The sequence below is a fragment of the Ziziphus jujuba genome, chromosome 12, assembly GCF_031755915.1.
Source record: "Ziziphus jujuba cultivar Dongzao chromosome 12, ASM3175591v1".
Classification (NCBI taxonomy): Eukaryota; Viridiplantae; Streptophyta; class Magnoliopsida; order Rosales; family Rhamnaceae; genus Ziziphus; species Ziziphus jujuba.
Window position 1 is genome coordinate 25,356,960 of NC_083390.1, and position 13,037 is coordinate 25,369,996.

The following is a 13,037-nucleotide window of genomic DNA, read 5'->3' on the forward strand; positions in this document are numbered from 1 at the left end:
TATCAACACCATTTGTAATATTGATAAATTCCTTAATAAAACCAAAAAAAAAAATTAAAAAAAAATTACATATGTGACTGAGTACCGTAGTATTAGATGTGGGCTATCAGGTGAAACATTTCAGGTAATTGGCCCATAAAATTGGACGTGTATATTGAAATGTGAAATTTGGCCCAAGAAGTTTCTAAGCAGCTCAATTGTAATTCTGTGCATGTAATGGATGTCAAGAGCCTAAGAACACGTGGTGAGGCTGGACAATAGAATTGGCCGCCCTCATTCGATGAGGTTGGACTAATTTTAATATAGCATAGGACTATCGAAGAGGGCTTTCTAATGTATTAACATTTAAAATATGGGCCACTTTATACATTTATTAAGTTCCAACTTCTTGGTGACCAAACCAAACAGAGCATATTCACCCCCCCCCCCCCCCCCCCACCCCCCCCAAAAAAAAAAAAAAAAAGAAAGAAAAACAAACAGAGCATTTTCAGTGGGTATAGTGCTCTGCTATGTTAAGTTGCAAATTCGCATGTTGTCCGTTATAGTATCCATTTTGTTGATTGGAGAAAGTTAATAATGGTGGTCATCTAGTTGGAGCACTGACTCTACACTGCCCAACCAACGACCCTTCCCACGTTTCAAAACTGACTCAGCTATCATTTATTTTTCTTTTCATGTTTTTTGTGCAAGTGAATTGGAAATATGCTCAACAACTTTTTTGTTTGTAAATATGAGTGAGTATACACGTAATAAGGTTGTAATTTTGTGCGGTTAAAACCGGTGGACAAGGTTCCGCATATTCTGGAAGCATATTCCTTTTGAGCTGTCAAAGCATATATATATATATATATAAATGTATATAAATAATAATTATGAAATAAGTATAAAAAAGAAGCCGCGCGTATTTCTCAATAGCTTCCAACGAACAATCCAGACCATTTACGAATATAACCCTCTCGAAGGATGATCATCGAATATTCTGTCCGTTCTCTAGTCCCTACGACCGCCTCCTTCTAATAGCAGACAGAATATTCCTCCAAATTAATAATTTATTTATTCCAGAACAAAACGAAAATAAAAAGATTGAGATGTTCACGGTTTCTTTTCTGTTATTTCGGATTTGCCCCCACGTCAGGCGCTTTAAATACCCGGTTTCTGTACCCATTTAGATCCCGTGCTTTCTATCGAAATTCCCATTCTGTCCCCCTCGTCGTCTTTCAGCTGGGAGTTGTAGACCCTACGGGAAGAGCAAAACAATGGCTCTCAAAGCCGTCCATGTCTCTGACGTTCCCAATCTCGATCAAGTCCAAGAGAATGCCGCATTAGCCTTATTCCGTTCGTCCTGTCTCTCTGTAGGTTAGTCTTCGATCAATAATTAAATTTTTTTTATTTTTTTTTAATGTTTTAATTGAGAAAGTTATGGAAATTGGATTCTGATTATTTATTTATTTATTTATTTTTGGATGGTTTTTAGGAGTGAACGGTGAAGGTGAAGAAATAAAAAAAGGGTACAATTTGGGGAAATTCGTGGTGATGGGACACAGAGGGAGCGGGATGAACATGTTGCAGTCATCAGATGGAAGAATGAAATCAATCAAGGAGAATTCAATTCTTTCATTCAATACGGCTGCTCAATTCCCTATCGATTTCATCGAGTTCGATGTTCAGGTGAGAATTCCTGTCATCTTCCTATTCTTTTTTTATTTTATTTTTTTAAATTAAAGTTTTGATTTTGATTTTCTGTTTTTTTCTTTTCCTTTGTTTGTTGATGGGGTGGAGAGGAGGAATCGCTGTCTTTCTATGTTATGTGTTTGTCGTGTTTTTTGGTTTTGGATAATGTGCACGTAAGAAAGATAATTGTAAATTCGTTCATTTATTCGGCAAACCGCAATCGGCAAACGGTCGTCTTATGCAGGCCATTGCCTTTTTTCCTTTTTTCTGTTTATTCATTTAATTTTCTGGTGGCTGCGTTTTTTTTGGAGGCTTTTGCCCATCTGCAAATGGTGGTCGTCCGGTAGTAGAAGTTTTTGTTTATTATATTGGACCCACCATCTTCTTATATCTCTTTCAGAAATAATAAAATAAACGAACCCAATTTTCATAATTCTCTTACCAAAAAATAATAATAATAAAAAAGCATAGTTCGATCTTAATTTAATTAACAAATATGGATAGCTCTCATTTCGTACAAATTTATTGCACAGAACTCATTTAGTTTCTGTTCCTTAATAACAGCTTTTCAGATTCATTTTATTTGTATAATGTTCCTGTACAAAAAAGCAACACAAAAAAAAAAAAAAGAAAAAAAAAAGGGGAATGGTAGTTGGTTTTTCGTTTACTTGTCTATTTATGATTTTCTCCTTGCTTCTGTAGGCTTTTAAGTATCAAATTTATGATAACAAATTCGATATACTAATTAGTCTACTTGTGTTTGTTTGCTTCTCCTACTTTGTTGATTTTACTATATTGGGTAAGCGAAGAACTAGACGAAAATGTAAAAGAAACCTATTTTTGTAGGTGACCAAAGATGACTGTCCAGTCATTTTCCATGATATCTTCATCCTTACCGAGGATAAGGTTAGTTCTCAGTTCTTCTTTCATGGTATCATGCTGGTTTTGTTACAACTTCAGTTTAGATAACATGACAATTGCCTGATTGATAATTAATTACAAATTTGTTTTAGGGTGCCATTGTTGAGAAAAGAACCACTGGGATTACTCTTGATGAGTTTCTTTCGTATGGACCCCAGAAAGAGCCCGGAAAGGTAATTATATCAATTTGATTGTTTAGTTTCTCGCTGTTCTTAATGGTCGTTTCAGGTTTATATAAAATTCATGTAGATATTCTTTCAACTAACCAATTGTTTTCAAATATTTAGGTGGGGAAGCCTCTGTTTAGAAAAACAAAAGATGGGAAACTTTTTGAGTGGAAGGTTCAAAATGATGACTACTTATGCACATTGGAAGAGGTGTTCCAGAAAGTTGAATACCCCATGGGATTTAATATAGAATTGAAGTTTGATGATCAGGTAGTCTACAAGGAGGAAGAACTCACTCGTATTCTTCAAGCAATCTTGAAGGTAAACTTGCTTGTTTATGCCTATTTTTAACTTGGAAATCTTTTTTTCAATTCCCGTATTGTTCTATTGGTCATATCATATGTGGTATATCTTTTGGCAACAGGTGGTAAATGAGTATGCGAAGGACAGACCCATAATCTTTTCAAGCTTTCAACCTGATGCTGCATTATCGATTAGAAAACTTCAGAACACCTACCCTGTAAGATCAGTTTCTTCTTGTATATTAAAATTTACAATGATAGCCTAAAACCTGATAAATCGCAGCAAATCAGAAGCACTGGGGGAGTTTTTATGGAAATTTTGCACCCGAAGATTCTCTTTGAAAAAAATTCAAAGAACAGTGAATCTTTTAGTCATTATGTTGTTGCTTAAATCTAACCAGCTTTACTAATTTGTAATCCAGGTGTTCTTCCTTACTAATGGAGGGTCAGAAATATATACAGACAGTAGAAGGAATTCATTGGATGAAGCTATTAAATTGTGCTGTTTAGGTGGTTTGCAAGGAATTGTCTCAGAAGTCAAAGCCATATTAAGAAATCCAGGAGCAGTCACTAGAATTAAAGAGTCCAAACTGGCCCTCATAACCTATGGCCAATTAAAGTGAGCTATATTCTTCCTATCATGTTTATTCCTTACTTTCAGAAATCAAACCTAATTAAATTGAACTGAATTATGATTGTTTGTACATTTGCAGTAACGTGCCAGAGGTTGTATACATGCAACATCTAATGGGTGTCGAAGGAGTCATCGTTGACCTAGTTAAAGAGATCACAGAAGCGGTTTCTGATTACATCACTACTCCAGCCAAGGACGTCGGAGAAAACAACTTGTTTGAAGAAGAAGAAAAGGACATGCAAGTTAAGACGAGGCCTCAGTTTTCGCAGCTTGAGCTTTCTTTTCTTCTGAAGCTAATACCTGAATTAATTCGGAATTAAAGATGATCATCTACATTATCAGTACAACAATCAGTAGCGTAACCCTGAATAGCAGACCATATTTTGTTGTCTTTGTTCAATTCCAAAAGTGAAATATCTCGTGTATGAAGTAGCAAACCCTTCCTCTATTGCTGACCTCTCCGCTCTTTCACTGACAAATGTAGTTCAGTGATGTAGTTTGTGTCTATGATTTTCTTAAATGAACCTGCCTGATATGTAATGTTAGTAAATCCGCCCTAGGGAGGGTAGAATCAGGGTTAGGAATGTTTAAGGGTTATAAGCTCTTGGGAAGCTCTTTTTGTATCTTTGCAAAAGTGAAATGAACAAAAAAAAAAAAATGTACTTGTGGAAAAATATCTCCCTGTAATTTATATTCAATCTTTTTTCGTTGTTAAAATGGGAAAAACCAAAAAAATAGACGACAAAATCCACAAGAGCAAAATGGGCACTCAAATTTGGTTACATTCCAACATACTCCTTTAATATAATCTCCTTTTAGATACAACAACAAATTACCTGGACCAGTTCCCAAATCATTGTCTCAGCAAGTCAACCTTATGATGCCAAGTCTTGCATCAAATATAGCCTGAATGTTTGTCTGGAAAAACAGAGGCCAAACAGCAATGTTTTCCTACTATGCATTGAGAAAAAGACCATATAAGTATAATGCCCACCAAAGCAAGAGAATTGTTGGCCTTGTGCTATAGGCCCCATGGACTTTGGAATTTGCTGAGATGATGTTAATTGGTGTCTTTTAAGGTACACTGTGTTCTGTATACACCCACACTATGGAAAGATTGGTTAACAGTCACAAAAATACTGATGGATCCACGTAACTAGGCCCTGTTTGAGTAGGAAATTACAAGGTCCCTTCTCCTCCATCTGAAACCAAAAAATTTCAACTTTAGGTGAATCAGAACTGTCTTTTTGTGTTTTTTGGTATATGAAAACCGCCATTTTGTTCATCATTGAAAATAGAGTCAAATTGATTTGTAGTTTTCCAAATTCCAATGATTGAAAATAGTAGAACTATTGTCCGTAATCGTTAAAAGTTAACACTCTTATGTACTATCAGTACGACTACTTCAGCAATTGAATTAAAGCAAACCCAATTAGTCTTTTCTTATTTCGGTGAGCCTGAAATAAATAAATAAGTAAAAGAACAAACAAATTACTCAGTACGTGCAACGTACTGCAATAATAAATCTAAAAAACCATGTGGTTGTTTCTCTAAAGTGAGAAAGATAATGAACCAGCATGTGATTGTCAGTGGCAACTGGACCAGCCACAGCTTCTGCTTCCAACTTTGTTGAGCTTCTTCTTATTGAACCAAAACCTCATCTATGATATTACCAAAAATAAAAAAGAAAAAGAAAAAAGAAACTCTCCTCAGATATTATATATCCAAAATATCCAAAAAACCAAAAAGGTAACATATGAAAACATGAAGGAAAAAGAACTACTTTTTTGGCCTTTGCATGAGACACACTCCAAAAAAACGCTTCTCCTAGAAGTAGAACCCTATGAAAACTGGAATAAAGTTAAAAAAAAAAAAAATTAATTAATTAATTAATTTTAAAAAAAAGAGTGAGAAAAGAGGAGTGTGTATTATAAATTGGGTTTGTTTGGAGAAGAATCTATACCTTGTAAGTTTCGTAGAAATGAAGTGGGGGTTAAAAAAAAGACAGCTTTTTACAAGAGAATAGAAGATGATACCAAGCAAAAGCTCGAGGGCTGGCCAATTGGTTCCCATGCCCAAAGAAACCTATCTTTTTGTTGGTATTTGATGGGCCTTTTTTGGAGGAAGTTTCTTTCAAGTGTGCAACACTTTGAGATTCGAAGCTGTCAATACAAGCAACTTTTTCTGACTTACCACTTATAAATTAACACCTTCTACTAAAGAAAGAAGCAAAGCCATAAAAAATAAAAAATAAATTGGATAAAAGTACTTATTTTTTGGTGTACGTTTATGTGTACGTACAAGCTCTAGTGAAGGGCAAATGACAATGTATATAGCTAATACAAGGTCTTATTAGTATTCATACCTTACCGGAATATAATGTGTGAACTACTTGATTTTGTTTGCTTTTGTGCAAAAAGACCAACATCTCCCAAGCTAGAAATTTTTGCCACATTGATTTCTTCATTGGACTAAAACATACCTAAATAGCTAGCTAGGATTTATCCAAAAAAAAAAAAAAAATGCTAGCTAGGTTATCTACTTCAAATTAACTTTGTTTTTATACAAACATTAATTTGCCTCCCTTCCCATCAATTTGACTTTGATTTGTTGAGATGCACCATACCCAATCGAAAAAAATTATCCCCTTATATTATATATCAATATATATGTGTGGTCACATCCTTTCAAGCTTGCGTGGTCAAGTAAAATAGGGCAAGCTAAAGAACAATTAATTGACTACTTAATTTCTAGGCAACCTAGCTATAAGTCCTAGTCGATCTCCAATTAAATCATGTTTAAAATGGCCAAAAATTCTTAATTGGGTTTGCCAAGAAGTGAAGAAAGACAGCCTCTTCATCCTCTGATTTTTATTTGATGCTTACATATGTATATGTATATATGTCGTTTTACGGGTCTCATAGGATTGCTCAGGGAGGGTTGACAAAGAGCTTTTAGCTTTAAAATGAAGAAAATGAGCTCAAACACTCAATGTGTTAAATGTAATATTGAACTTTGAAAGGCATTTGCAATGTATCACTGAAGAATATTGGCTTGGTCAACTTTGAAATCGATTGTAACTTTTGAATTTTCTCTGCCCCTACCTCGTTCTAGAAATTATTCTCATTGGATATTGGTTTACTTGTTAATGAATCACATATATATATATATATATATATATATATATATATATATATATTTATACACATACATCATGGTTAAATAAATAAATAAATAATACATATACATAGAAAGAGATGTCATTTCGCGGAATATATATATGTGAAAACATGCATATACATCCATAGCTAAATAATTTAATAACTAAACATGCATGTTGCTATGTTACATATCTTTAAATAATAACTAATTTTTATTTATCTATCTAGTTTCTTCAGGAACAAGTTCATATAAGTCATGAGTTTGAATTTGATTAGACGGGGAAAAAAAAAAAATTTGTATGATTGGCATCCTCTTAGAACACCACAAAACTCCAATATGATACAAAGTCTCTTCATATATATAAAATTCAGTCATTGTAATGAAGACACCACTTTGAAACATGGCAAATTATGGCTATTAATAAAAAGAGAGAAAAAGAGAGAGAGAGAAATAAAATAAAATGAAAGAGCATAATACATAAATGATTGACATAAAGGGGGTTAGCACTATGTCTTCTTTAACATCATTTCTTCTTTTACTTCATATAAGCTACTCTTTTTTCCAGTCAATAATTAAATAGAAGATAGCACAGTAGTCCATGTTCAATGATGATTTATATTATAAGCCCATAAAGGCACTATAAGTAATATGATACCATTTTGTTCCCATATAAAAATAAGAGGATGAAAAAAAAAAAAAAAAAAAGGTACTTACTTAGCACTATTACAATTTTTGAAAAAATGGTCCGCCACTATTCTATTAAAAAATGAGAAAGGCACGTTAGCCTTCCAATTCAACAAAAGTTCATTAAGAGAACCCTCTATTTCTCTTCCAATGATATTTATAATATATATATATATATATATATATATTTTTTTTTAATCCAAAAACCCAAATGTCTAAATTGATAAAAAAGATATATACATGTGAACAAGAGAATATATGTGCAATCCATCATAGAGTATGAGTGTGTGCATATACAAAATATAAGATGCTTGCAAAGAGGGCAATCCAAAAAAGGGTAATTCCGATAAAAGTAAAAACGAGTAGGGAAAAGGGGAGGAAAGGAAAAGCCAAAAGCCAAAAGCCAAACACCACAAAATTAAATAATATATAGAAAGAACAAAAAGCTAAGCATTATAAGATTATAAGAAGCACAAAGACATTTTGCAGTGAACAACTTATTTTACTCAAAACACAATAATTGCAGCCTTTGACGTTTCTTTCTTACTCCTTAAAACCCTCTTCAACACCCACACGCAAACTCCTTTGACCCTCAAACGAAAAAAGAAAATAAATATAAACAAAGAAAGAGAAAGAGAAAGAGAAAGCAAAAGGGGGGAAAAAAATCACAGCCGCAATTTTGCTTACGAAACCCAACTTTTATTTCCATACACTATTATTTATACAAGTGGGTTTCCAGAGACAGCATTTGCTTGTGGGAATCTCATCCTCTCTTTTTTCTTTTTTTTCTTTTATATATATATATGTATATATATAATTTGATTGGTATAAATATATATTTTTCTTTTTTCATTTTTTTTTTTTAATTTAAACTGTGGGAAAGGAGAGGAGTTTCCCTTCTCCCTACGGAATCGGGCTTCTTCATTTGTCAATGTTTGAGGCTCCAGTTTAACTAAATCTCAACCGTCCCACGTTACCCCTACTCCTTTTTAATATGCTATTCCATAATTGCCCCTGCTGCTTATCCACCTTTTCTATTATTACTATTACTATAGTGCTGCCATTGACCTTTTGAATTTATTTCACTCAAAAATATCTCATACAAAGATATAAATGTAAATTATGAATAAAATATCCATTAACATTCTTCCAATTAAATCTACCTACTCTTATGGATTTTTTATTTCTTTTTTTAAATCTTAGGACTTTTTGTCTTTGAGCTGTTTTTTGAAGACTATTTTGGGAAGGGAAAAAAAAAATTGTACCTTTAATTGATATTCTCTCATAAATAGCTCAAAAGGAATTTTTAGTATAAAATATTTTATCTTATTCTTATGTTTGATTACTGTGGTTGTGAAAATAATGACATCAAGCTGTATGAAATTGAGATGGGGTTTGTGGTCATCACACTTCAAACTGAGCGGTGCTGAAATCAAAGGCATCATGTATATATCTATATACATAAATATATATATTATATATATTTTCATGATAATAATAATAATAGGAAAAAGAAAAGGGCAAAAGGGTAATTAGGGAGGAAGAGATTGTTGAGACGACTTCTCCCAAAAGATGAATCTGATCCAAATAGTGAGACAAGAAGATTTGCACAATCTTGAACTGGGGCATCACTTGAAGGTGGCATTTTTGTCAGTTACCTTAAATCCTACGTGGGTGCCCGTCGTTTTGGAAGCAAGTAGGTCCCTGACCTTTATTCCCTCACCCACCCCCCACGACCTCCTTCCCCTCTCCATTTACCATTTTGCCCCCTCCTCCCTTCCCTCTTCAACTCCTACCGAATTAATATTATTTTCCAATTTCCCCTTCAATCTATATATCTATAAAACTAAATTCACAAATTTCCCTAATACGGACCAATAGGCTATGGCCCTCCCTACGTCGTGTTGAAAACCAAAAAAAAAAAAAAAAAAAAAAAAAAAAAAAAAAATCTTGTACGAAACGGTGGTAACATATTATCTATATTATTTTAAATTATTATATATTGTATAAATTTAATATTCTATAATCATTTGCAATATTACATGATTTCATAATAAATTTTTATAGATGGCGTTTAATATTTATTGAATGTGCAATTATGAGTGTGGTTGTGACATTATGTCTCCTGGATGTAAATAAGTTTTTCTCCCAACGCCTCCCCTTTCCTCCTTCTTGTCAATTCCAAGAACCCTTCGCTCTCTGTTTGTGTTGTTTGTTTTTGTTGTGCAAGACTATGGAGAAGACTATGGAGGAGGAGCATCTTGTTCATCATCTCTACGAAATAATCTAGTTAGTTAAACACGCATCCCGATGCGTGCACCCTTTTATTATATTAATTTGTATGGTATAGAATATATCTTCTTCTAGAAATAATGGAATGTATATTCATGTTATGCTTGCATGCTTTTTGTTTGAATTCATTTAATAAATTTTGTTTCAAAATCTTCAATTTGATTTATGTATATATATTATGTGTCAGGAGCACCTCATCCACTTTAACAAGTAACTTCGAGGGTCAAATTGTGACAAAAGTTCTACACATCGGCCATGGTTTTCTAAATGATTTTTTTTTTTTATAAAAATAATAATACTTACACCTTTTGAACTTGTTAACCAATTTAACTAATAAATTATTGCATTAGTAAACTCTCTTAGAATCACAATAATTTAGTATTTGTGTAGAATCATTGTATGTGACGACTGAAATTGTGATTTGGACAACAATTTTCTTTATCAAATTTTTAAATGAACATATTTGACATCGGCAAAATACATGCAAAATGACTTCTTTAAATTAGTATAAATAATTAGGATTTGAGAGTTATATATAAAGGTTGATCCTCATCGGATAAATTTTTTTTTTTTTTACTCTAATGTTATTTATTAAATAACATATAAAATAAAACTTTTAAATAGATAAATAAATTTAAAAATTAAATTAATTAAATATTACCACATCTATCAAATTATTTAATAAATAATTTTGATACACATTTTAATAACTCTAGTATTATTGTTTTTTTTAATAATTGATAAAAGCTAAAAGTTATTTTGAAGGTGAATTATGTGACTTTCAAATTAGTTTACAAGTGACTCCTTTATACTTTAATTCTTGAAGAAAATGAAATATTTATTTTGGGATACGCTAAGGGTCTTAACTTTAAATTCACAAAAATTTGGAACGTTGAAATATGATTATTCTACTTTTACTAGTACACTCTTATTATTATTATTTTTGGTCGAATTTCATTTGTACTCTTTGGTATTAATTATTTACCTCTGTATATTTAATTAGATCTCGGTTTATATGACCATCCAAATGTTTCCATACAGACTCTTTGTTATTGCTTACATACTCTTGGTTTTCCATTATTTTACACGAGGATATCCTTAGGGAAAATTAAAGTGGGAGACTCAAAGAGAAATTCAAGTAACAAATCAAGAATATACGTGTCATAAAAAAATACGTAATTAATGAGAATAGGAAAATGACTTGTGGAGCAAAATTTTTCATATTAAACATCATTTTTAAGGATGAAATAATTAAAAAGGATTTATTGTTAATGTATAGCTCATAAATCATAATTATTATATCTTTTTTGTAGATTTGGGGTATTAAGTAAAGAAACGTCTTGTTCTCTAGTGCAGATCAAGAAACATGTTAACACATAAATAATCTTTTGTAATCTTTAAAGTCAATATATGTAAATAGGTTTATTGTTAGATTTCTTTTATGTTTGTTGTCTTTTTACTTGTCCAAGGCAATTAACCCTCGTATTCAAGTATATATTACATATTTTATATGTTGATGTAGACAATTATGAAATTTGGTTTTCATGAATCATGTGTTTTAGTTAATATTAAACAACAAGAGCTCCTACTGTTTAATGCACTCCTCGAGGCATTTAATGTACCTTATTTTGTTCCCAAAAAAAAAAAAAAAAAGGATAATAATACTTCAAATTATTAGTTAAAACAAACAATAATAGCATAATGCTTTGCGCACAAAAAATATTCACCAAATTAAGTATGAAAATTTTCAATTTTAAATTCGGTTAATATTCTATATTCCTATAATCAATTATTTACTTTGAAATCTCAAAGATGTAGACTTGAGAGACAATACAATATAAAGATTTACAATATTGGAAATTTAAAAGCATCTTCAACAGAAAAGAAAAAAAAGAACTCTCTATTAACTCTATTTAAAAAATAAAAAAAAACTTTTAACAAGTTGATATGGTTAAAAAAGAAAGAAAAAAAAAAGCAAAGACTATCTACTTTTAAGAGACATATTAATAGTATGAATCAACAAAAGAATCCTTATCAATATCTTTTTAAAAACAAAAAAAAAATAGGTTGATAATAATTATTTTTGTTAAAAGAAAATATATATATATATATATATATATATATATACATGTATATAGTTAGACTCAAAAAGCAACTTTATACATCATTAATTAATTAAAATTTAAACATAACAAAAAATAATTTTTTGATTGAATATGAATTATGTAAACATTTATGCTCTAAATTGAGATGCTCCATTAAAAATGTGAAAGTAGAAATAAAAATGTCACATAAACAATATATATATATATATATATATAAATATAGTGTTTTAGAATGGTAATGTCCAGAAAAGGAATATAGAAACGTTTAGGTTGTCAAGTAAATGTGTTTACTTTTAAAGGTTTTAAGACACTATAAAAAGCAAAAATTTATTTACAAAAAAAAAAGAAAAAAGAAAAACTAATAAATAAATAAAATAGATAATTAACTATTATTTTTTTATGTGCATTATGATTGAATAACAATTTAGAATTAATTTTACATTTATGCAATTTAAGTTTAAAAAATGTAAATTCTATGTTATATAATCTATATTTACCATTAAAATGATCTAAAAATACAGATATATTTTAATTTAGAACATGTATAATCTAACAAGTATGTGAATTTTATTAAATTTCTTTTACCATATTTAAAATATAAATATTCATTGAAAAAGAAAATCTCTAATAACTCCCTAAATGTGGCAAAAGAAAGAATAATTATTGATAGAGATAGTGTGTACACTGAAAAAATATGCCAAGCAATGGTAAAAAGAAGATTTATGAATCTGAAACCTTCTTTCACTTTCACAAAGGAAAGAGTTGGTCCCCAATTAAGCTATAAAGCCAATGGAAATGGAAATGGAAATGCAAATATCTAAAAATACGTAACTCCGTACAATATTCACCCCCGGAAATTTAAGGCGTTGGTAAGCATCCAACGATTTTGTTCCCCTCCCAATAACACCCCAACTATTTTTGCTGATGAGCAAAAGAAGCTGTGGAGGGTAATTTCGTAATTCCGCTCATTGCCATTTTAGGGGGTCATTTGGTGAGCTCCAGCTGTCAGCGTGACATAAGCTGACTTCACTCGGCTTTTTAAACCTTGCAAGCCTTCTTAGAAAGACCCCGAGTCAGACAGTTCGAAAAGACAATACTA

General features: G+C 31.2%; 1 protein-coding gene and 1 long non-coding RNA gene across 8 annotated transcripts; one reads left to right on the plus strand and one right to left on the minus strand.

The window, feature by feature from the left end:
• Window positions 1-1,033: 1,033 nt before the first annotated feature.
• Window positions 1,034-4,200, plus strand: LOC107417562 (glycerophosphodiester phosphodiesterase GDPD1, chloroplastic). Its single transcript, XM_016026170.4, has 8 exons — window positions 1,034-1,356; window positions 1,475-1,668; window positions 2,518-2,577; window positions 2,685-2,765; window positions 2,880-3,080; window positions 3,184-3,279; window positions 3,484-3,680; window positions 3,775-4,200. Exons 1-8 carry the CDS (start codon window positions 1,257-1,259, stop codon window positions 4,013-4,015), a joined length of 1,170 nt encoding a protein of 389 aa, XP_015881656.3. The 5' UTR covers window positions 1,034-1,256; the 3' UTR covers window positions 4,016-4,200.
• Window positions 4,201-4,358: 158 nt separating this feature from the next.
• On the minus strand, window positions 4,359-6,819 carry LOC107417563 (uncharacterized). Of its 7 annotated transcripts, none has more exons than XR_003056196.3 (4): window positions 6,066-6,819; window positions 5,659-5,857; window positions 5,479-5,545; window positions 4,359-5,356 (listed from the first exon to the last, which is right to left on the minus strand). It is a non-coding gene; the product is annotated as an uncharacterized LOC107417563 (long non-coding RNA). The 7 variants fall into 7 exon arrangements; XR_009635258.1 differs by having other exon boundaries at window positions 5,659-5,908; XR_009635257.1 differs by having other exon boundaries at window positions 5,659-5,911.
• Between the last annotated feature and the right edge of the window lie 6,218 nt (window positions 6,820-13,037).

Coding starts and splice junctions, on each gene's coding strand:
- LOC107417562 (XM_016026170.4), top strand. CDS start 1,257: ATGGCTCTCAAAGCCGTCCATGTCTCTGACGTTCCCAATCTCGATCAA. Junction 1,357..1,474: donor TTCGTCCTGTCTCTCTGTAG/GTTAGTCTTCGA, acceptor GATGGTTTTTAG/GAGTGAACGGTGAAGGTGAA. Junction 3,081..3,183: donor TTCTTCAAGCAATCTTGAAG/GTAAACTTGCTT, acceptor TTTTGGCAACAG/GTGGTAAATGAGTATGCGAA.